This window comes from Paralichthys olivaceus, chromosome 18 (assembly GCF_024713975.1).
Source record: "Paralichthys olivaceus isolate ysfri-2021 chromosome 18, ASM2471397v2, whole genome shotgun sequence".
Classification (NCBI taxonomy): domain Eukaryota; kingdom Metazoa; phylum Chordata; class Actinopteri; order Pleuronectiformes; family Paralichthyidae; genus Paralichthys; species Paralichthys olivaceus.
In genome coordinates, this window is record NC_091110.1 from 3,070,406 (window position 1) to 3,096,065 (window position 25,660).

The 25,660-nt window shown below is 42.0% G+C and overlaps 1 protein-coding gene across 2 annotated transcripts; it reads right to left on the reverse strand.

Annotated features, from left to right (window-relative positions):
* Positions 1-1,886: 1,886 nt before the first annotated feature.
* On the reverse strand, positions 1,887-25,398 carry LOC109626036 (metal transporter CNNM4). 2 transcript variants are annotated; one of them, XM_069513218.1, is made up of 8 exons: positions 23,781-25,398; positions 17,119-17,262; positions 16,093-16,227; positions 15,326-15,495; positions 12,112-12,208; positions 7,149-7,238; positions 4,585-4,760; positions 3,256-3,937 (listed from the first exon to the last, which is right to left on the reverse strand). In XM_069513218.1, the coding sequence occupies exons 1-8, from the start codon at positions 25,258-25,260 to the stop codon at positions 3,389-3,391; spliced, it is 2,841 nt and encodes a 946-aa protein (XP_069369319.1). In that variant the 5' UTR covers positions 25,261-25,398; the 3' UTR covers positions 3,256-3,388. The 2 variants fall into 2 exon arrangements, with proteins under 2 accessions (XP_069369320.1, XP_069369319.1); XM_069513219.1 differs by lacking the exon at positions 7,149-7,238 and having other exon boundaries at positions 1,887-3,937; positions 23,781-25,397.
* Positions 25,399-25,660: the final 262 nt, after the last annotated feature.

Genomic DNA, 25,660 nt, shown 5'->3' on the forward strand with positions numbered 1-25,660 from the left:
TACACACAGATTTAAATGTCATTCACAATGGGTTAAGTGCCATGTATGTGAAATAATCCCTTGTTTGGAATGTAATGATGCACTCGCACACACACACACAGCACATGGAAATTGTGAAAAATGCTGTCAATAAAGGCGGTTTGCAGACTACATCTGTTCCCCGGTAAAGATATGGTCCACATCACTGGAGTGAATCAGACATGCTGTGGAATGTTTGCTGTCCATCAAAATCTTGATCTCGTGCTGTAAGTGTTCTCAAGACTCAACCCTTAACCCTGGATTTAACTCAAGGTGAATAAACACATGTGCCTCCCTGCTTTCTGGCTGAGAGTTAGGTGAGATGATTGATGCCGCTCTCACATCTGTCCAAGAAGCCACATGACTTTTCAAAAGCCTTCACACAGCTCACTAATTAATATATTACATCTTTTCTGTTTAATCTGCAGTGTAAAACCGAAAAGTTGTGGAAGTTGTCTTCATGAAAAGCAGTGACACATAACCACCAGTTATAAAGGTATCATTTCCTTATGAGTGAGCAGTAGACATTCATTTTAGTGGGTTTTCCACTTTCTGACAGCAAGCCACTTCTCCTGCTCTATGCTAAGCTAACTAAGAGAGGTATTAATCTCCTCATCTATGATTTATTTTTGTCTGGGAAGTTTTGAGCAAATATTTCAAGCCCATTTTTTCCACTAGCATTCAGTGAGTTCATCCAAGGAAATATTATTTAGTTAGTTATGTTGAACTATAAGCATTTGTGACTTTCTAAAATAAAACGTATTCAAAACCTTACTTAAAGGAATAGTTTAACACATTATGAAACCTGTTTACTTTGCTTTCTTGGCTCCCAGGGTTTCAGTAAATATGAAGTTAGAGCCAGAGGTTAAAGCCAGGTTGTATCCACTTTTTGGAATATATAGGGTATAAAATGACTTTTTAAAGAAGAAATCGTTCTCACTCATAACTGTCCATAAAACCAAAACATTGGGCATGCTAACTTCAGTAATCGGAATATGAGGCAGCTCTTGGCAAGTGAAATAATCACATAGTTTCTGCTAAATAAGACTGGTCGTAACATCTGCTAACGTTAACATCGATGTAGCAACGGCATAATCATAGAGCACCTTTACAACATGTTGAATAGTGAGCCTAAGATGTGCTGTAGGAATTATTCTGACCTTTGTGATGGAAGCTGGCTGTTTCCCTTCTGTTTCCAGTGTCTATGCTAAGCTCAGCTAACATCAGATGTGTGAGTAACATACATTTTCTCATCTAGCTCTCAACAAAAAGCAAACAACTGTATTTTCCAAAATTATTATTTCTTGAAAAACAACTTATTCATTGTATAAAACTATTAGAAAATATAACTGAACCAAAAACAAAAACAAAAAAAAAAGGTTTGACTCGCAGCTGCAGCCTTCCTTAGGATTCAAACAGTCCAGAGGCTCTTAGAGAAAGAGCTTGGTCGGGTCTTAGTTACAGTATGTAAGTATATCAGACTCAGACTCTTGAAATGTCATCATTAAACTTGCACGACAGATGGCATTAAACTGAGAGGCCTGTGAACATACTTTCCACTCATAACTGTGGGCATAGAACTACTGGGATATTTGGTCTTCAAGTCACGTGTCCCCTCTTTTTCAACCCAAACTGGGTGCTCAGAGATCCTTTATATTTACAACAAAGAGTTGTGACATACATGAAATGCACAGCAGCAGATGTCAGGTCCAGTTTGGTCAGTCGTTCACCAAGCTCCATTCACAGTGAGGAATATTTAGTGGAAAACGTTCATACTGAAGAGTCTGTGCAGTTTTTGTCATATTCTGTATGCAGTGTGTTCATTATTCAGTCTGCAGTGTTTTCATGAACCAAAAAAGGCAAATAAATCAATCAAATCTAAACTATAATATGAAACAACAAATGAACGTCAAATACATATAAATAAATATTCAGCAAAAATAAATATCTTAAATTAAAATCACTCTCGGAAATTGAACAATTTAAAACATATTGCCATAGTTGGGAGGTGGGTCAGAAACACACCCACCTTCACAGCACTGGTCATTCACACCAGGCTGTTACGGCTCTGCCTAATAAACACAGGCTCAACTCCACAGAATACACTCAGTCAAACAGGTGATCTATAAAAACAATCTCACTTGCTGACGATAAAACCTTCACTGTTAACGTCACAGCTTTGTGGAAGTTTCACTCTTTGGAAAAATAAAATGAAATTTAGAGACAAACTTCTCTTGAGAGTAAATAATATATCAAGGTTGAGGGATCAGCCTTGATCTGGACACGCCAGGTGGGAATGTACGTTCTCTGTTAGTGTCTTACTGGTGATGACTTAAAGGGTCAGTTCACACAAATGCCAAAAAACACTGAGATCTAAACTGAGGGGCTAACAAGAATGATCAATTATGTGTTTTGCCTTTTATAATCTCCCACAGCCAAAAGTATTGCCTTTAATGTCTTATTTTGTTTGACTAATGGCTCAGAACCAAATATTATAAAAGAATACTTTTGAGAAACTGGAAACAGCTAAAGTTTGTAATTTGTGTGGATGTAAGCTAAAGGGAGCAGCACCCCCTGGTGCACTGGTAGATAACTCAGCAGAAAACTAAATCAGCATAATTAAATAAATGTTTTTCTGCCCTGCAACTGATTCAGCTGGAAAACACTGAGTGCACAGAAGTCGTGAGCAGAAATGGAATTAAAATCAATAAACTGGATTATAAGATATTTGTTTTGTTATTTTTGGAACATAAAGAAAATCCACTCATTGGAACCAAAAGTCAAGATTATTGAGTAACAGGGATCTAAACTGGAGATATAACATGTTTAGCAACACGTGAACAATATTTAGTAGTGACATCAATGTAAATGTTTAGCTTCCTCTGTTGCGATCTGTCAGATTCTCAAATTTGAAGATTACAGTGAAATTGATTCATTACTGCAGCTCCACTTGTATGAGCTCAGGGTTTGAGGCATCACTCAAACTACAATAAAGCGCAATGGAAATGTGTTTGTGCTGCTCTCATAACGTTGAAAAATTACACAATTTGGGTGAACTGACCTTCGAAACAGACACACACGCACACACACACACACAGCTCCGTCTATATTAACTCACTAGTGTTCCCTGTTCCTCTGCCCTCTTTGTTCTCTGTTCTTGATGTTCTTCAGTGTCCGGGGGTGGGGGGGGGGGGCATGCAAGAGGGGATAAAGGAGGATCTCTGTTTACAAAATACACATGATGATCCTCAGCTTCCCTCTGACGTCTACAGAAAAGTTCAGGCAACAACAAGCAAACAGGAACAAGTAGTAGTGCCAATGTGTGTCATGTGAGAGCACAGGTAGTTTGGTTTCCCCGCGGGGAGCTCAGTTAGATGGTGCTTTCAGTCTGTGTATGACTGATGGTGTGAACGTGTGGGTAGGGGTGTGCCTGGTTATGGCTGGGCCTGCGGGGGCCCACACAGTTCTGCTGCTCGCTGAGCAGAGTGGTGGTCTCTCCCGGCCCGTTCTCTGGTCCAGCAGAGGGCGGCGACTGCTGGGGCTTGGATGGCAGATTTGGGTGGGGGTTGAGGGTGAACGACGCCGTACTCACGGAGGACAGGGGGGTTTGGGAGAGGGAGGTGTGGTTGCTCTGAGGGGGAGTGGCTTGGGGCAAGGCCTGGCTTGGCCTGCGGCTGGAGGAGGAGGACGAGGTGGTCTGATGCAGAGCGGCGCGGCTGCCCGGTGGCGTCAGCTGCTTGTTTGAGGGTGGCCGCTTTACCGGGGGCGTGGCCAGTGGCAGTGGTGTGCGTGTCCCCGGTGGCGTGATAGGGGGCAAAGAGATGGACGTGTCCAGACGAGTGTGACTGCCCTCTGGAGACTGCGGCGTGCTGTCGAGCCTGGATGCCAGGAGACCGTTCTGGTATTGAGCACGAGTGATCTGCAGGGGAAAATACACGAGCGATCACACAAGCAGCAATGCTGAAGACAGAGAGTGGGAATCGTTTATGAGCTGCATATAAAGAATGGACAGAAATGTGCCTGTTACCTGTTCTCTCTAAAATAATTCAAACACTAGAATGATTAGACTGCATCTATATTAGTGCCTAATAAACTAAATCAACTGTACTTATATATACAGAATGATGTGATGATGACAGAATAATGATTTGTTAATTAATAATTAGTTGTTAAAAACTGGAATGCATTTTGATTTTGATAGACGGTGTCCCAACAGTCTCCATTATACTGCTCACACAGGAGGAGAGACCAGTGACTGAGAAGGACAACATGAAAACTCCCTGAAGGGAGGCCAAAACATCTGGATCCCTCCCTGGTGGCGGCCTGCAGTATGGGTCCTAAACCCTGCCTCCTCCACTATGGTGCTTAATCTGGTGCCAAATGAAATCACCAGCGTGAGATGGCAGTGTCGATATTTTGGCTTCCTCTTTGTACAGTGGGAGACAGTGGAGACACACCGACCATCTTTAGATCATTGGGAGGGACCTTAAATCAAAATAAACCACTCTTTTTCTTCTGAGCGATACATAATGACACTGAGCTGGCATCAGTCAAAAAGGGACTTACCTTGACAAACTGCAGGTCAGTGAGAGCACGCACGCAGAAGTCTGGGATGTACTGGAAGGGGGTGCCTGGGATCTGGGTGTTGCTCCCACCGACAGAGACACTCTCTGGAGCGCGCTCAGTGCAGCTCAGTGACGCTGAGCGGTTGAGGTTGCCCCCGTGCGATGGAGATCGAAACTCTGGGATTGACAGAGAAGGGAGTGAGCAAGAGAGTGAAGATTCAAATAAAGAAAACATATAAAGGAAGCGGTACGAGCTCAACACACAGCAACTTAAGGAAAACAAACTAATTCTGAAAACTTCATTAAATTGACAACACATACTGAAAATACAACACAACCATTTGCAGACGGGCAACAAGAAGCACAGACAACAACGGAGGTGTTTCCAGGAGACACAAAACATGTTTCAGTGAATCAATAAATTCACAAATTGAGCAAAGACAGAAATTTTCTTTGAATATAAAATGTTAATATCCCACCAACGGTATTAATATTTAAATTGGCAGCAATTGAGCAATTGTGAGGTTGTCCAATGAATGAAAGTGAATGGAGCTAAACAGTTAAAATGGTTATTTACACCTGTTTCTTGACAAAAGAGCCAGATTTAACTTTGGCAAATAAAGTATAAATAATATACCAGAATTGAAATGAAATAGTACCAATGTCCTTTCATCCAAACCTTCCTCGATGGCACATTAGGAGTCTGAGGAATGTGAATGAAGTGAATGTCTATTGTTTCTACTTTTTATATTGAAAATAATCAAGACAATTGGCAGAAAATCTTGAAGTTGCGTCCCCTGAAAACACTTTGGTCATCTGTGCACGTTTCAGTATTTGGTTGTGTTGTGTGTTTTTGCAGTGTGTTTCTGTGTTTTGTTGTGTTAGTATTTGCATGTGTTACATTGATGAAGTTTTCGGAATTTGCTTGTGTTCTGTCTATTTGTGTTTTCTTAAGTTGCAATACAGACACACACACACTTAAACATTAAAAAGGCAGACACCACATCGAGAGACAACAGAGAAACACAATGTTTAGAAACAAGATGACGTCAGTAAACAGGGAAAAGTGAAGGCAGACAACTGATGTTGACTTATAGCGTGGACAGCAGTGACAGCAATACACACAATGAACACATACACACAATGAACACATACACACAACGAACACATACACATAAAACATGTTAATGTCGGTGATGAGCATTGTGTGGATAGGAGTGTCTGTTATGGAAAGAATGCGACAAACATGCCATGCGATGAGACCCAGTGCCTCGTTTGAGCATTTCGTGACTACAACACGACTGACTAAGCTCAGAGGAGGAGCCCCTCTCATCGGCTGGTTTTAGTGATGTCATGGAGGGTGACGTAAGGGCAGGAAGGCCATCCCTGAAATCTGGCTCGGAGGGTTGTGTAAAAGGAGGGAGACGCGATGATCAGAGAACCTCAGTTCAGTGTCACACACGAATGCGTTAGTGCTTCAAGGAATAGTGCAGCATTTTGGGAATTGTGCTTATTTCCTTTCTTGGTTAGAGTTAGATGAAAAGACTGTTGCTATCGTTGTGTCTGTGAGGCAACTGTTGAGCTACAGCCCGTGGCTAATTAGCTCAGCATTAAGACTGAAGATAGGGGGAAACAAAAAATAAAATGCATTTAACAGCACCTGTAAACTTCGCCTCTAACCTGTGTTTATTGTTGTTACTCTGTGAAAGAAAGAAGGAAAATAAGCAGATTTCTCAAAAGGACAAACTTTTTACCAAATGGTCCACAGTCAGATTATCCCTCTCCTCTTCATGATACAATGTCTCAGGAGTCATGAATAATATCTGACTGTAGGTTAGTGGTTAAAAGGAAGGTGGGGACAAGGTTAGAGATTATTAGGGCGGCTCATCAAGAGCCCCGTCCAGCAAGATTGTCCAACTGTCTTAATGGTCTTAATGGTGTAACGATGTGAGACTGAGAGCTAATTTGTCCTTTACAAGTCTCGCCATCTGCCTGCCATCTTAGCAAAGCCAGAGCCATTATATCGGGTAAACAAGACCGGGATCCTTCCTATGAATCAGCAGAGACCCACAGCTACACTTACAATGATCACTGGTTAATAAAAGCTTCCAAAGTTTGCGACATGGCCCCAAAATAAGGTTTGAAACACCTTTTTTGTACCTACAGGTTTCCATGCCTCCTTAGACATCATCAAGTTTTCCTTTCAGGACTGTTTAGGTGGCTTATGACATCTCTGATACCAGCTGACAGAAGAAGACTGTGGCCTGTCCACCTGGCCTGCATCCTCACCTCCAGTTTGACTTTACATTTACAAGCTGTTCAGAACTGTGCATTGCAAGCTAGATGGGGAACAACCTTAACTATCACACAGGCCATTGTTTTTTATTTTCAGTCTGACTGGGGTTAAGGGGCCATGAATGACAAATGCATTCACTTCTTGCCATCTGCCTGTGTTCACTACGAGCCTGGACTTGCTGGATCAGGGCTCTGGAGATCATGAAAAAATAAAATAAAAAAGGAAATGGTGAGATCGTAATAAAAGTGGAAACCCATGCGAGTGTTTACCTGGGAAACGAGAGAACAGAGAAAACCTCTTAAGGGAGAGGCGTCGTGGAGGGGGGGACGCCACTGACGGGGAGAGAGGAGGGGTGACAGCTGAGAGAGAGGAGGGGGAGGGAGGGGGCAAAGAAACATATATGAGCTGCTTTGTTTGTTTTGTTTTAGGGTCTTTTTCAGCAGAGAGTAAATCACACCCACCGCTGCATTTCTTATTATTATCCCTCCTTTTTTTTTTCTTTTCAAAAGAGGAAGAGATAATGTTCTGGTTCGTTAAAACAACGACAGGGGCTTGTGATCCATTACACAGTCTATTGTACGATGATGAAATGTAATCATTGAAATTTTTAAGCAACTCAACGCCTGCAGGTTGAAAAACAGTCAGAGAAACAGAGAAAGGAACCGTGCCAGAATAGAAAAGGGGCTGATTGTCTGTGGTGCCTTGTGTCGAATCTCTCCTGTTGTTTTTGTTCTGATACTGTTGTCTAAATGCAGCCATCAGACATTAAATGAAATCATGAAAGAACACTCTTATCACTGACTGCCTGTGTGTTTAAGGTTACAGCACCACACTGCTCAGCTGAGTTTCTAAAACATTACAGTCCAGCCGGAGATCCTCTGATAAGTCCGTCAGCTGTTCCTCGTTCAACGCTGAGGATCATGGGTAATGGGATATAAACTGTTAGGGTTCCGACCCCCTGGGAACAACCTGCCAGAGGAGCTTAGGCTGGAAAATTCACTACCTTCTTTTTGGCCATCGCTCAAAACTAATTTCTCCCACATGGCTTTAGCTCAGGAGGGGGGGGGGGGTCAGTGGCATTTGTCTGACAGTGACAAACTCTGTTCATGAGGCATCTGTCAGTAAAGACCTGCCCTACGCCACAGAGGAGTGGTGTGTGACAGTGCTAGAGGAGTGGCACGCTGGTCAAACGGCAGCAACATGCTAACTAGTCAAGGTGGCATCACAGAAAATGATCACGACACCAGTTTTTTATCAATAAAATCCCTCTGAAAAGTCAACTTTCACAGTGTCAACGTTTTTTTGACAGCCCACTGCCCCACAAAAATAATACATTCTCCTGCTGGCTCCAAAAGCCTGATATTGGTAAGATTAGAGGCAAAATTAAATACAAATGGCATTTAATCCAACTACAAATGATCTTGTAGCAAGAAAAAAAAAACAGGATAAACACCCGCAAGCACCATCTTTGACAGCGGCACGTTACCGATGGGAATTTTGGGATGAAGAATGGTCAAGTGTTTGACATATGCATTTGACGCTGCATTTACATGACTCTGCACATGCACAGACACTGAGCTGCATTATGTGCACATGAAGTACAGACAGCAGCTTATCCAGGGCAGAGAGGAAAACAGTGAGGAGGAAGCATAACAGGCACAGAAGAAGAAGAAGAGAAAGTACAGTAAGAAGAAGTGGCAGTGATGAATAGTGTTCGATCTGCAGTTACGATGCTGAACCACCAGGTGTCACGAGTGTTACAACTTCTACAGCGAGCCGGGGTAAGATCACTGTGGACCAGACAACATGATGCTGCCACAGCACAGCAGCACTGTGACCTTCTCCCATGTACAACACACACAACCTGCACCTCCTCCTGTAAGGTGACAACCTGCATCCTGCACCATTTTGTGGAAACTGCATAATCAGCGTCATGGAAAGCAGCCTATTATGTAGCTGTGAACATCTGCTGTCTGCGTGTACGCGTTTTCCTCCTATAGACCAAATAAAGGCTTGAACTGACTCCTTTTTAAAGCTCAAATCTGTGTTCACAACTCTCCATCTGCATCCCTGCTGGTTAATCATCAAGAGGCATATCAGATTTGAATATTATTCTCTGTAAATTGGAATTAAACATGGGCTGAATTGTCAGAAAGTAAAGGTGGATGGATTCTTGGAGGAAAAGAAAGTGTTGAAAACGGACACAGGATCACAGAGCGGACTATCTTGACGCAGTGGTTCCTGGTAAGGAAACAGGAAGATGTGAAGCTTTTCCCTAAAAAAAAAATAATAATAATAAACCAGTGGCAGAGGTACGCTCTTAGAAAAAAATTTTTTTTCCAACTGGTTAAATTAAACATTGAATGTGACACTGGGTGGAGACTCTCAATCTGCACACTAATCCCAAGCATGGCTCAAACATTAAAGAAATACTTAATAATTTAGGGATAGTTGCTGATTTGCATTGATGTCATTCTCATATCAGTGAGCAGGGAGCTGCATTCAGGATGTGATTAGCATAGTTTAGCATCAGATTTGCTTGGCTCTGTTCAAAATGAAAACAAACACAGACTAACCAGCATGTGTGAGGCTCTCTGAACAATGTTTGTACAGGAACACACATGTGAAGTGCCGAGTGTTTATCACGATATGTGGATTATTCCTTTCAGGAAATTCCTCATAAACTCAACTCAAAATCCACCAACGCCCAACAGACTTCATGAAGCCACATTTCAATTCACTAAATCCACATTTTAATTATATCTGCATAAAATATACATAAATAAATATCAGTCCTCTACATATGTCTGATTTTTCCATTACTTATTCTCAGAGAAATCAACAAATATGTTAAAAAGTCTTATCTTGCAATGTCCTGGATCCTGGAGTAGATTTTGAGTAATCCTTCAAACTCTGTCTCACATGTTTGCTTCTATTCTTCATTAAATTGTTATTTCCAGGAAATGATGGAGCCATACAAATAACAATGACATCACCTTGTGTGATAAATTGTCCAATGTGTCCCACATACTGCCAGGCTTTAAAGGTCCTGTGTGTAAGATTATTGGCAGAAATTTAATGTAGAATAATCCTCATGATGTTTTCACTCATTTATTTCATCTAAATTGTATGAACTGTAGTTTTCTTTACTCCAGAAAAGGCCCTCTATATTTAAATACTTAAATATTAACATTGAGGGTGTGCTCTTTACGGAGGCCGCCGTGTTTTTTCATTAGTCCAGACCAGACAAACCAAAACCTGTGGTCTTGGACTATATCTGGCAACCCATGATTCAACAAACACGATGCTATGTGTTCATTAGTGATGTTTGCGTGTTCATGGGTGACTGGCTGTTTCCCTTAGTTCATACACTTTATGCTAAGCTAAGCTAGCCATGCCCTGACTCAGCTCCTTACTTAACACACAAACATGATGTTGATATTAACAATAAACCGATTCATCTTCTAGATTTACAATTACTTTTAGTGGAGTGCAGAGTTGAGACTGAATTAAGAAAAACAGAGAGAGCACATACTATATATTAAATAGTTCTTCTGTGCTTGAGTGAAAAATACATCAGTATTATTTTTTATTTATATTTGTTACAAAACAAGAACAGAAAAAACAAAAAAAACGCCTGTCTTTCACAAATCTTGTGTCTCATTTATTATTATGAACAATAATATTGGCATTAAATATCCGTATGAAGAAATCTAATCGGTTGATCACTAATTGATGTCTAACCCTGAAAAACAGTATCACTCATTTAAACATTGAAAAATACATTTAAATGGTTATAAGTGATGTTCCTTTAAATAAATGTACTTTCATATGATGCACTTTTTAGTATAATGGACATTTTCAGTAAATTACTTCCATGTTCATTTCCTCTGGCTGGATGATAATATAAAACTTGAGTTGAGTTTTTTATTGCAGATTAATGGAAATGTTCCCTGCTGCTGAATGCATCTATAGTTAATGATCAATAGTCCCAGTTTGTTTGTTTAGACCAATAATACCCTTCATAACAACCTGGGTCCATTAAAAGCTCCATTACAAGGTCTTACAAATTAAAAACCAAGGATTAAAAATATCTCAGTGAACATCAACGAGTCAATATCTATTTATTCTCTTGCCGATTTCTCAGGCGTCACCTGTCGGCTTGGAGGAGAGAAGAGAAAGTTTATTGTAAATTGGTCTACAGTGTAAGTGTTTCCCTATTTGGACTAAGCCTATTGACTTTTCCACTCTTCCCCTCATAACTTTATTTGCAGCTCGATAAGCTACAGAGCACTTTGTGAAAGAACGTCAGGAGACTGTGACCAGCAGAGAGAATGTTACACATTATAGAGTTTGAATCGGATTTTTTCTTTCACATTTTCATTGTGTTGTTGCTTATTGTTGCCACAGCAACACAAATATTATTTGATGAGTTTGGTGAGAGTTTTTCTTTTCTTCTTTTTACAAGAGCCTGGATACATGAGTATGAATACACAATGGATGGATCGTATTTGGGCCAGCTGCTGTTTATTTATATTGAATCATATTAAAATGAAAAAAGGTTTCTTGTTTTGACATGATAAGTTAAATTCATGGTATAATGAGAACGTTTCGAGATAAAATCATATGTTGTCAACAAGTTGATCCTATTTTTCCCACTCAGCTTGTGTGGTATATACTGAGGACAGAAATCTTCACACACCTCACAAACACGTATACAAAAGGTAAATTTTCCTAAAAAAGCTGGACACTGGTTTTCATCAAGCAGGTTGTAGGAAATGGTGTATTTGTTTGGGACTACTTTCATCTGCAGATTAATCCACATTTAATGCTTTATCTTTACAAACAGAGCTATTTGGTACTTGATGATAATAATAATCAAAATATGCCATGAGAGGATCCTGCAATCAAAGAAGAAAATGTTTTCACTGTAATAAATGTACTTTTGTTGTTGTGGGGATGGTTTCTCCACAGTGCAGCAGAGCTCCACGGAACAGAGGCTGCCAACATTACTAGTGACTCCTATTCTAATTATACTGTGAGTCAGCCCTTTCAAAATAAAATACTGCTAGAGCCTTGTCTGGTAACTTGGTAGAAAAATGATTATGAAAGGGTAGCAGCTTCTTACACTTTCTGTTTATTTGACAGAACTGTGTGTGTGTGTGTGTGTGTGTGTGTGTGTGTGTGTGTGTGTGTGTGTGTGTGTGCGTGTGTAAGCATGTACTGTCTTACCCAGCGATGGTGTACTTAGAGCCATGACCCCATAATAGGAGAACGGCCCAGTTTCAAACTTCATGTTTTCAGTTCCAGCTTCCACCTCCACTCGCCCCTGAAAGACACAGTAACACAAACACATACACCGGACATTTCTTTTTTAAAGGTCTATTATTATCTGACAGTCTAAACTGCACTTGTGTGCGTGTGTGTCGGTCAACAAGTTCTGTGCAAAATCCATGAGTCATCTCCTATGGCACTTTGACATCCCATAAATATTACATTCTCCCCACAGGCAGGGTTCAGTGTCTCTTTACCTCAAACACCCACACACACAGACACACACACACACAGACACATATGGTGGAACAGGAGCAGCTGTGCTCAAGTTGCCTGCTGAGTGTCTGCAGTCACTTTATCCACACCTCAGGTGTCAACAACAACAACCTCCATATAACACAGTTCAAATTAATCAGTGTCGGTGTGTGTGACTGATGACGACCAGAGAGCAGGATGCAACGTTGTTCCCATTCAACCTTTGAAATCTCTTTGTGATCATCTCGTGTTATTTGAGAGACAAGGTTTAATACTGCAAGTGTTTGTAATGTGTCGAATAAATATAGGAAACACTTTCTGTGCAACACAACAACAGCACAAACTGCAGGTTGACTTCAACCCCTCTGTACAGACCTAATGTAGCTTATATTAGCCGACCTTCACCTGACTTTACAACAATACAAGGGATAAAAATAAATGTGACAAAGTTTAAGTACAAGGCAGTGTCGAGAAATAGTGTTCACAAGTGTCAAACAGATGCAGCTGTCATTTCCCATCCAGTGTCAAAGTTGTTTGAATAGCAAATGCACTTCTGACGCGTTGCTATCTTGAAGCAGCGCAAAGTGATTAACCAACAAAGACTGGTCTGAGGTCAGTAGCTCAGTATTTCAACCTTTCTTTTAAAGGCACATTATCGATATTGTAATATGCACATACATAGGCGGGTGCACATCATGCATACACTCTGTTTGTTACACGCACAGATGATCTGCTCATGCACGAGCTGAGATTGTTTCCTCTGCAGAGAGTTGAAGTATTATTATTATTTTATTATGTGGTTACTTATTTTGTTGTGCCTCAAGTTCTTGAATCTTAATTTCCACTGGCAAACTAACAAAAGTAGATTTGGACATAAACTAAATGCACGGAAAGTAAAAAAAAGGAGTGCTAAGGCTTGAACTGCTTATTTAGATAATGGTCTCTTCCATTTAATTTAAATGAAAAACTCTGCTCCTTTGACGGGTTCTGATGCACTTTATTTTCACTTTGGTTTTTTTTTGTGGTTTGTAATTTTCTTTCATATTATTATTTTACAAAATCTTATTTTATTCTGTTTTATGGGATGTTTCCTATTGTTATTCTAATGCTTGTCTTTGCCTGTGTACAGCACTTTAATTGCTGTGCCATGTAAATAAAGCTCTTTTGCCTTGCACCTGGTTGATACATTTAAAAACACAAGTGAGATACTGCACGTGTGTGGTGTTGAACATCTCTTTCTTTCACAACATCCCTCCCTTGCATCTTTGTTCTGTTCCAGTCTTCCTGGTGCAGAGGAGGGATTCACAGCCTGACGCCGTATCCTCTTCCTTTCTTCCCTCCATCTCTACACTTGTCCTCCAACACCCCCCTACTCTTTATTTCACACTTCATGTGCTCGGCTGTGTGGTGCCGATTGTCAGCGCTCAACGTCTCTTCTCATCTGCTTTTCCATCCTCCTTAACCCTTCAATCCCTCTCTCTCCCCTCGATTTGTCCCTCTCTTATGTAAGAGGATCTATTAGTGAAGGTCACGCAGGACGAGGAGCCCCTCACGATCTTTAGAGCAAGACTGAGACAACGAGAACTACTTATTGGTCTGGATCAGTCATTGTACAAATAATGTCTGTTTATTAACAGCTACACTGAGCTGTTTGATTCAGTCCTCAGATCATCCCAAGGACGTTTTACTTTGCAGCTTTTTCGCTTACTGTGCTGAATATTAATGAAACTACATCAGCAAAATGCACCGTAACTGAACAGTGTCCAGCACGAGTGCTCTTTACTCATGAACAGCGCCTGTCAGTCTTATATCAATACACATTAGGAGGCAAAATCTACTTTTATTTGCTATTGGATAATTATTCCTGATTATTATTGTTGTTATTATTATTATCATACTTTTGGTCTGAATAAGATTTTAATGATAATAAATGTTTTGGGGTTGTTGGCAAAAAAACAAGATACTTGAAGACATCACCTTGGACCTGGGAACTAATTTCTTTCACATGAAAGTATTCCATATATTTATGTATAGATTAATCAGTAATCAAAATAATAAATCAATTGTTGCCAATTGCCGTCTTCCAATCAGAATTCCTGACTATCCACAAACTAATGAGCAGTAACTCCAAAAAATGATTTGCTTTCTTGAACTGGTCCGCACTTATTCTGCATTGTTAACGTCAACCACTGTCTGAGGGTTAGTGTCAGGGTTCGACACTCAGACAGGGTGTCATCATCAATTCTTCGCTTGCATTACAGTGTTTCTTTTTTCAAACAAACTCTTAAATACCTTAAGTCAGGCGTGTCTTAAAAGGTCAAAGTGTTTAGTGCTAGCATCAGCACTAATACCCCCTCCAGACTGACACAGCGCCTGACCGGAGATAAACCTGTTACTAGTTTAAACAGCTCAACCTGTGTTACCCAATCTGACTTCATTGTGACCCTTCAACAGCCAGTTCTGAGACAGGATCAGCCAAAGCATAGAAATATGCAGAATGCAGTACATGTGTATATCCACAATGTGGCAAGAAAAAGTATGTGACCTCTTTGGTCGATCTCAATTTGTCTTAAATGTGATGTTCATCAAAAGCAACTGAATTATCTAAATATCCCAATTCTGCAGACAATCTTAAGAGTTCATGTCTGAAAACGGTTTAATTAGAGTGATGAACAAACACATCTATTTGAAATCCTTGTGAAACTGTTTTCCATGATAAATGTGTCATTAAAACATTCACAGTGTATATGTGTGTGTGTTATGATCTGCATAAATCTGGAGAGCTGGAGGTTAAAGAAATCTTAAAGAGTTTAAACCAAACCAGCTTCATGCACTCATCCTCGTTCATTGTCTTGAGTGCATGGTTTTAACACGTCCTCAGTGTGATTCTGGTTATGTACAGTATGTGTGCGGTTACCTGCAGAATGAGTATGAAGTAGTCGACAGGTTTACCCCTCTGGTACAGGAAGTGCTGTGGTGAGCGTTTGTCATTTTCGTTGAACTTGAGTTCCTGGATGACGTCCGGGTGTCTGAGGATCCTCAGTAAGACTTTTTCTGTGATCAAGAACGGGCTGAACAGGCTCACCTCTTGAGGGAGAGACACAAAGACGTCAGTATATCAGTTTGGTTTTTTAATTTGAGTTAGAATTGAAAAGAACTACTGAGCCAGAATACATGTTTGAGAGTTGACTTCTTATGACTTGGATCCCATCACTCAGACTCAAGTCAGAGAGACAAAAAGAAAAACCTCTAACTCCATGTTGAATCTTTTCTAAAAATTAGAAGTATGATACATAGCATATAGAGTATAAACTCTTAACTTTACTTACTGAAATGAAACAATTGAACTGAATGTAGTCTTGAGACGACAATACATTTCAAACACAACCTATGAGCCCTTTTTGGGGGGGGATTAAAATATTCATTTAAATATCGTCATTATTCTTTAAAGTTAAAGTTATTATTTTTATATACATATAAAAATATGATGATATTTGGGATTGCATTCTGCATTCATTATTATAATTATTTGTATGTAATAAATGTCTATAATGTTCTATTGTTGGTTTAATTCACACCAGGGTCGACATGCATCAGTCCCACAGTGACTATGACAAAGGAGAACCATTCGTCTCCTGAGTCACATTTCACTGTGACGTAAGCTGCCTCCTCCTCAGGGCTCACCTGTGGCCAGGAACCGATGAGCTGCTAACATGAGCTGGGGAGAGATCTTCACCTTACTGTCGGCGTCGTGCTTGAAAGCGGAAAAGTCACGTTTGCTTTTGTTGGGGTCAACCTTTTTCCTGTGTCTGTTATCAGCTACAGAAAGAAAGAAAGAAAGAAACATAAAGAGGTTTGTCTCCAGGAAATACCTGCATCGGCTCCAGAAAAAAGTCTGGCACATAACCTCCTCTATAACCACAACTTGTCAAATCCAAAGCTTAACATTGATACACGTCTTCATTTATGTTAGACACTGTCTTTTCTCATGAATGTTGTAAATATTGTTATTTTGTTGAAGTGCTCTGCTTCTTGCAGCATCTTTTACACTTCTGTCCGTTCTGGGAGAGGGATCCCTCACATGTGACTCTCTCTGAGGTGTCCTGTTCAAAAGGTTTTATGGTACTTTATGATTTTTGAATATGGAAAAATACACATAAAACTAACTGATTTTGCAAAACTTCTGAAATCCAAAAAAATGAACTGATTTCCAATCATCCATCGGTCAGATCAGTCATCTTACTGACAATCAAGTGTGTTGTTACCCTCAAGTACTGTACATCAAACAACCACAGATCTGACAGAACAGTCTGAGTCCAAGTTGAGGGGAACCAAAGGTTTTTTTACATAAGGCCCAAAATCTATAGTAGAGTGGGAACTGATCTACAGAGTAACAAAGTGAATGCATATATGGTCTGTTTATTCTGCCACTTATCAATATGACGAGCAACAGAAGCATCGTCATCAGATCTTAATGTTCTTTAAAACTCTTAGCACTTCCTCCTCTGACTCAATCAAATCAGAACACACAGATATGTTAAACACATTTTTAGATTTGTGTGATTGTGACTTTTTCAAGGACATCATTATCAAATATCATATCATATAAGACACATCAGCCAAATGTAAGAATTTGAAATCTTCCACGTGTTGACGTGTTGAAACATTTGCATCTGCGTAATGACCGTCAACCAGCGAGCGCTGACTCACTGTACAGGTCGGATTCATCCAGGATCTCTGACTTGATGATCTCCTCGATGACGTCCTCCAAGGTGACCAATCCCAGCACCTCGTAGAAGGGATCTCCCTCCCCCTCGTTGTTCACTTTCTGGACAATGGCTAGGTGGGATTTACCTGGTGACAAGAGAGAGGGAGAGAGGGAGAGAGGGAGGGAGGGAGGGAGAGAGAGAGAGAGAGAGAGAGAGGTCAACTAAAGGTTACGACAAGTCTTGAAAAAAATTTGCGATGCTGTACGGTTTTCCATGTTCTGACAAACCCGGCTCTTAAAAAGAAATCAACTGCCAGGAAAGTAGGGCAGCATCAAACAGGAGGGGGGGTTGTGAATTTCACTGCAGCAGCTGGTCTTCGAACACACTCGGCTCCCCGATACATGAAAACACCCTTTCTTGTTTGTTTTTTTTCTATTTTGGAGGCAGCGTAGCATCAGTTGCGCCGCTGTTCGATCGTCAGAGGATTTATCCTGACTGCTGGGAGGACAGACTGATGCCTTAATATAGCCCTGACTGGACTTAGAGCCTTGGACGAACTGCCAAGACCAGATAAAGAGGAGAGACTGGAGGGAGAGGCTGGAGGGAGAGGCAGCAAGGGGCAGGCGGGGGGGGGGGGGGGCTGAGAGTAAAGAGGGATGTGGCAGGGGAAAAGAGAGAAAGAACAGATTAATCCACCCCTGCCTCTGCTCTCATTAAAAAAACTGTTGACTTGTTTATAGCTGCGTGAGGGCTGACATGACATGTACACTGATGGCTGCCAACCAGAGCCAAGGACAGATACGTTATCCACAGGTCAACAAGAGCAGAGCTGCCAGGACAGAAACCTGTCACCGTTACTGAGCTTCACGCAGCAGCAGCATCCGTCCTCACGACGCTCAATGATGCTGCGACGTGTCTACATGTATGTGCCATGTGTCATGTGTGTGTCACCAAGGTCACCAGTCATGTCCTGCAAATCTGAGACAAACCCTCCTCTTTAGGCTGAACTGAGCAAACACATGCATCAGTGAGACTTGAGTCAGAAAGACAAAATCAGAGAGACATTAAACTCAACTTGATCTGGTCTGTTTATAAATGTAAACACCAAGTATAGGACACCAAAACTGAAATAAAACAAAATGAATGAACTGACTCTGGACTTAAGAATATAAAACAAACAAATCTATTGAATTACTTTTTTCAGGTTTAAGTTGTTTACTCTATATTTTTATTATTATTATTCTTAAAATTAATAATTTATTTCAATGCCTTTTCTGAATTGATTAGATTTCAAAGTGTACAGAATTATTATATTTTGTTTTACGTTAATAAGGCTGCACTGAAACTTTATTTTACCTCAAATTAAAAACAATCACAACGATCCATCGATGTTGTTTAAATTTAACCTAGCTGTGTGCAGAGCGTTTTATAAACAGTCTATGTTGCAGAGTAAGGTTAGAAAACTTTGCGTTCATCCTAACAGGTTTATCTGCTATCAAGATTTTAAAGTCAAGGTTTTTCATAAAAATTTAAATGAATTTACTTTATTACTGTTCACATGTCTGGTTTATACAAGTTTGAATGACTGACTTAACTGCTGTTATTTCAGTCTGTTGAGCAGTCGACACAATATACAGACCCAAGCTCACAACTCTTCAAAACAAAAGCTTGTAATTCAGCTTGATATAAAGTTTACATAAACCAAAAGAACGTCGCGCTTTCACTTTGAAGAAAATGTGCAATAGAGGAAGTGAATCTTAGAGCAGCACCTGTGTCTCCCGTGAAAGTCAGTGTCAGACCGATGTAAAAATAATCACATCATCAAAATGATCTGGTGGGTCAGATATTATTGCTGACGGAGCAGCTTTGGCAGGCTGGCAGTTGCCAACCAGTGCTGTAGATTATGCGAGGATGTAGAAGAAGACATATTCAATTCGGTCCACAGACTGACTGTTTAGCCATTAATGATACACAGGCAAGTGTGACGTCAATGGATTGTGGAATTATGGTAATGTTTTTTATATAACACTTTTCTGGTCTTGATGAACACTCAAAACACTGCAGTACAGTTCTGTCATTTACACACACACACACACACACGCATTGCATTGGACTTCTGAGAAAAAGCATGCATCATTTATTCTGTTAATGAGTCATTTACCACAAATACTTGGAGAGAAAAAACGTGATCAATTCCAATTTGCTGCAAATGGAATCCTTTCAAAGATAAGTCCTCAGTTTGTAATAACAAATGTCAGCATTAGGTCACACTAGCCAGGGTTCCTGCCAGTTCAACAAGTTAATATCCTTCTAATACAACACTGAATGCAATTTAATACCTGTTTGAATTGAATATGTATTAAAGAAAAACAGCTGGTGTCTATGGCCCTTACAGGACTGGTGTACCTGTCCGTCACTAACCAACCTGCTTGCCTACTCGCATGAGCTGAGTGTTCAGACATACACCACTGAAGCAGAGCCAGAAGTTAGCGAGCCGGTCACAGGAAAGCCTCTATGGTTGTCAGTCAGTGAACGCTCATGTGTTTTGGGGCGTAGCTTTGATGAGAGGGGGCGGGATTCACCATTTGAATACCGTAGCCTGCTCATGCTGGGTTTTCCACTATTACCAACCCTTGCTTTAAAGGTCCAGTGTGTAAGATTTCGGTGAAAGGAAACTATTGGCAGATATTTAATGTAGAATAATTCTCATGATGTTTTCACTAATTCGTTTCATCTAAATTGTATGAATTGTAGTTTTCTTTACCCCAGAAAAGACTCATATTTAAATACTTTATATTTACATCGAGGGACCCTCTCTACGGAGGCCGCCATGTTTTTTACATTAGTCCAGACTGGACAAACTAAACACCTTTTGAGTTTTTATGACAATTAAATGCTAGCACAGTTTATTTTTCATGTTTGGAAGGAGAGGGTGAGGTGAGGGGTGTTCAGCTTCAACATGAAATTTCAACACTAGATATCACTAAATTCTACACACTGCACCTTTAAATCTTCGTTAAATCTTCACAAAAAAGGAATGAAGAGTCTCAGAGCTGCAGTCACATCCAGACAAGTTATAACTAACAGCCAAATATATCAGACTTTTATTCATTTGAGATTATTTATTAATTTAAAGACAAACTCACAAACATGGAATAGGTTCTGGCTCAGCTCTTACTGAGGATTAATCATTTTTCCAACCTTCAATTTTTATGTACAGGTTTTCTGCAAGTTATCTTTAACATCCACTGTAAAAGCTCTTTCATAACAAACTGTGAACAAAACAAAACTGGCTTGAGCTGAAGGGAGGCGATGTATTACAATGCATATATATCACCATTTCAAGATCAAATCACTGTCATCACTCTTCAACAGAAGTTTCCACACTATTTGCCTAAAAGTTGATTCTACTCCGCAGGGTCATAACTCGTTACGTGTCAATGTCCATGAATCGTCACGAAATCATAGAGATCACAGAGGTTCTAAATAGCTGCAGCATTTCCCTGAGAATGATTAGATGATTGTGTTTTCTTCAGCAACAAGGTCATCTACTGGTAGTTGCTATAACAGGAGCTGATAATTCTGCACAGTTTTAATGGGGAGAGATTTAGATAAAGTAAAAGCAAAAGAAAGACAGGACAGAGACAATGAACATGATCATTATAGCAGTGCTTTTTTTGATGTGTTATTTGTGTGTTTTAATGTGCGTCCTACTTTTGAATGATGCTGCTTTTTAGCTGCTGCTGATGCTGTATGAGACATGACTCAGCATGTAAGTGGCCGTTGGCTTCCACACTGAGCTGTGGCTGGACATGACAGAGCCAACAGGCCTGGTTCTGTGTTGGCTTGTGACAGAGCCAGTTCATGCGCTGACGTTAGCAAGGTGGATGACTCATGACACACACACACACACACATTGGCCTGTCCCTCCTGCCTATGCTCTGCGGGAAGGTCTGAGATCACCTCGCAGCAGCTTCTGTTCAGAGACTTTTTCAATGGCGTTTTAAAGGTGAATGAACTTCGGCTCCAAACTTCCATTTGAAGGAGACTTCTCCTTTTCCCGACTAAGTGACTTAAACCTACTGAGCTGACCAACAGAGAGTTTATCACCAACTGTTTTGATCATTTTTCATACAGAAATGTCAAACATTCTTTTTTCCCCAGTTCCTGACACGTGAGCCTGATGACAAAACAAGACATGTCCCCTTGGGTACGGAAACGTCATTCTTTTTACAATTTTCCAACATTTTATGAACTAGTGCAGTGCCTGTTTTAAACTTGGCTGTTCTCTTCTCCTGTATTAATGCTCTGGAGCTCCTTCAGAATGATTCCTTGTCCTTGTCTCACTTTCTATTGTTTGTTTGCTGGACGTTGTGTTCAGAGCTTTTCATAAACAGTCTATGGTGCAGAGTGAAGTTATAAAAACTTTGTGTTCATCCTACCTGGTTTATCTGCAATGGAGGTTGTTTTTCATAAATGAAACTGAATTTGCTTTATTAGTGTTCATGTGTGTGTTTAATGCCTCTACGGATGAAGCATTGGAGCAACAAAACAAACATCGTGCTTTTACTTTGAAAACAAATAGCCAAACAGGAAATTATTCTGTGAATGTTGTTGCCATGACATCATTGGTCAGTCTGTCTGTCCAATATGGTGAAATAAAAATAGCCAAATTATAGGAATGATCTGCAATTTTGACCCAAGGTTTCATCCGGTGCCTGACCTGCTGTAATTATCCTGAGGAAAAAGAAATGTTCAACTCGGTCCAACCACTGATTGCACACTGTCCCCGCCACCACTGTCTGCTAGAGAGCGCTGGTCATCTGTTCATTAAACTTTATATTAATATTGGACATATCACGTCTCACAATAGCATCAAACACAGCACTGCACATTCTCCAGCAATTTACAATGCATGTGCCTAGTGTAAAGCTGATTAAATAATACAAGTTGATTGAGAGACGATTAATTTGCAACTCGTTTCAGAATGGATTAACAGAGTAACAGAGTAAACTGAATATCTTTGGGTTGTGGACAGTTGGTTGTAACAAAACAAGACATTTGAGGACTTCACCTTCTGGAGAGGTATGAAGGGCACGTTTAGCCATTTTCAATGAACTGAATCATTTAAGAGATTTAGCAATAATACAAATAATTGTTATTTGCAGCTCTACAACTAATCCAGAAAATAACTGTCAGGGAGATTCACAGTTTAAGAATAAGATTCATCTTTTATCACATATTGTTCTCATTTCACCACAGATGCTGCTCTGGGTAAATGGCCACTGCTCCCTGCAAGCAGGATGGACTCTGAACATTAAACTTACACTATCAACAAAATAAGCCTCTGCAGGCGCAACGTTGTTGTGATACACGCTTTGTATTCAAGGTGTGGATATCAGTGCTGCGATGTCCTGCACTAATCCTGTGCGCCTGAATGTGCACATTTTCATCCCATCAGACATTAGGGCAGCAGCTGATTTCACCGATTAGTTTCTGACAGTAGACGATCATCAGTGAAATCCACTGCTGAGTATTAAGAGGGAATAAAAGTCAGATTATATAAAACACTGATGTGGCTAATGAATAAAAAAAATACACATGATGAGTCTTGTCTTTGCACTCGTATTTGACAGTTACCCAGCATGCCTTTGGGGATGAATAAAGTAATCTATCTATGCCTGCAGAGAGACAAAAGCTGGGTACTGTTTCTCTTTCTGAATCTGTGTGTTTGTGTGTGAGAGAGAGAATGAGAATCAAATAACTCCACAACATATGAAAGGAGGAATATTACAAAGGAGGGTATTTCCAGATGATTCAATTTAGGAGCCGATCAGTCAAAGGTCAAAAGTCAAGGTCAACCCAAGTATGGTCAGAAACACATTTTCCAAGATACCACTGCAAATAACAGACAGACACTCTAAAGCTTATATTGATCATAAAGGTATTCCTCATCATATCACGTGTTTGATCATAAAACTTCTGATGTGTCTTGTTTGTCAGCATCCTAATCTCCTGCTGACTGAATGCACCACACCAAACAGGCCTCAAATGTCTGTTTTTGCATTGGCCTACAGTTCAGAAGTTAGAATCACATCATCATTATTTAAAAATGTATTTTTCATTCAGACCTATCGAAATTCAAAATTCACAATACAATTGCGCCGAAAATAATCTTTTTTTGCATATTGTTTGCTGAATGCAAAAAAGGAATCCGCCCTCTAAGAGAAAGGAGAAAGAAAAACACGTGACTTGATATTAAAGGCTGGCTCTGCATGTCTCAGATCAGTTGTGTTGAGGTTGAAAGCACCTCCTCAGAGAAAAATGCTCGAATGATGAGCACAAGTAAAATGTGCTTTTAACTGGTGGACCGTTTGTTTATGTGCTGCACTGTGCATCACATTTGTTCAGCTGCTGCCTGTGGTGAGAGCTCTAATGTAGGCTGGGATGTTCCACTCATCGATAGTGCTGATCGACACAGACACAGCCTGAAGGTGGGGAGTGTGTGTTTGCGTCTGGATGCAGTGAGGATGAAGACTGCAGCTGATTTCAGTGCAGCCTCAGAGAAAGCAGCTGCTGTGATGATGATGAAGATGGCGATGAAAGTGCACACAAACACAAACACACACACACAAACACACACACACGTGTGGGTTGACGCACCTTTCTTGAACTCCTCCAGCATGGCGTCCAGCTTGGTGTCATGGAACACAAAGTGCACGGGGTGGTTGTAGAACTTGGTGATGGTCTTCAGGGTGGTGCAGTCGTCCGGGTCCACGAACGCCAGGTCCTTCACGTACAGGATGTCCACGATGTTGGACCTCTCGTCGTCGTACACGGGTATGCGGGTGTAGCCGCTCTCCATGATCTCCGACATGGTGTTGAAATCCAGCACCGCGTCCGCCTGGATCATGAAGCAGTTCCCCAGCGGCGTCATCACGTCCTCCACAGTCTTGGTCCTGAGCTCCAGAGCGCCCTGGATCATGTTCATCTCCTCCTTGACCAGGTCGTTGTAGGGCTCCGTCACTTTCAGCATCTCCACCAGCTTCTCCCGGTTGTACACGGTGCCGATCTCCTGGCCCAGCAGCACGTCCAGCAGCTTGCTGACGGGGAAGGACACCGGGAAGGTGAGGAACATGAAGAACTTGGTCAGCACGATGGTGTTGGCACCCACGGCCAGTCCGTGGCGGGAGCACAGCGCCTGGGGAACGATCTCCCCGAAGATGACGATCCCAACGGTGGAGGCGACCACCGCGCCCAGACCTGATCCGGTCAGGTCGTCCAGGAGGATGGTGAGGGTGGTGTTGACCAGGACGTTCCCCAGGAGGAGTGAGCACAGGAGATAGTTCCCTTTGCTGCGGATGGGCTCGATTTTCCGCGCGTATTTCTTCTCCTTGTCGGTGCCGCAGCTCTGGACGATGCGCAGCTCCATGGGGTCCAGCGCCATCAGCCCCAGGTTCAAGCCGCTGAACATCCCCGAGAGCGTCAGCAGGAAGAAGATGAGGATGACCTGCAGCCACATGGGCAGCAGGGACTTCTTCTCCTCCACCACCAGCACCCTGCCATCACTGTCCCCCAGCTGCACCCACCTGCTCCCGTCGGCGCTCAGCGTGCACAGCGCGTACTCCTTCTGCGGCTCGCTCTTGCGGAGCGGCTTGACTTGGAAGGAGATCAGCCCCGAGGTGCGGTGACTGCTGACGTTCATGAAGGTCCCGACGCTGATGTCCTTCGTGAAATCAGCACAAGTCCTGTCCGGCGCGTCCATCATGCCGCTGCCGCCCCTCGCCGCCGCTACCACCTCCTCCCCATCCTCCTCTTCGTCCACGCCGCCGCCTCCGTCCACGAGCTCCGTGAAGCGGATCTGCGTCCAGGCGCCCGAGTGAAGCTGCACCCCGTAAAACCGGAGCTGCACGGAGCTCTCCTCAGTCACCTGGATGACACCGTCGTCATTGGTGCTGGCGGGCTTGTCGCTCCTCTCGAGCCGCATGCCGAGCACCTGGCTCCCGCCGCTGCCCCTGCCGCCGAACCCCGCTGCCGCCGCCGCCGCCGCAACCGCCGTCTCCGTCCGCCCACCGACCGCGCTCCACAGGCAGATGATGACAGTGAGAACATAACCCTGCTGCCCGCTCCATTCTGTCGCCATGTTTGTTTCACTGCTTCGGCGACCTGCGAGCTGACGTCATTTACTCATGTCCGAGCGGCTCCGCCCCCCCAGCACACGCACGCACGCACACACACGGGGACACGCGCGCGTTCTCACCGCCTACCGGGCAGGGACAGGTAGAGCTAATAAACAAACACACCCCCCCCCCCATCTCCCTCCACGTCTCTCCCTCGGACACGCAGCTCACAGGCTGCTGGTTTTGACCCGCTGTTTGTGGTGATGCACTGCGGAGCCGCGTCCAAACTTGCACGTGCATTTACCCCAAGTCACCCTCCACTCACCCCCGCCCACCTCCCCCCTCCACGGCCTCGCTATTCTCCCTGACAGGCTCTGGGCAATGCGGCAGCTCGCACACAGCAGAGGGGGGTCTGTGCTGCTG

Bases quoted from the DNA above. Each gene is read 5' to 3' on its own strand.
- LOC109626036 (XM_069513218.1), bottom strand. From the start codon at position 25,260: ATGGCGACAGAATGGAGCGGGCAGCAGGGTTATGTTCTCACTGTCATC. The intron at 15,496-16,092 runs GTGAGCCCTGAG...CTCTCCCTCAAG, and splicing joins TCATCGGTTCCTGGCCACAG to AGGTGAGCCTGTTCAGCCCG. The intron at 7,239-12,111 runs GTAAGACAGTAC...CCTCTCTCTCAG, and splicing joins TCTAAGTACACCATCGCTGG to CTGTCACCCCTCCTCTCTCC.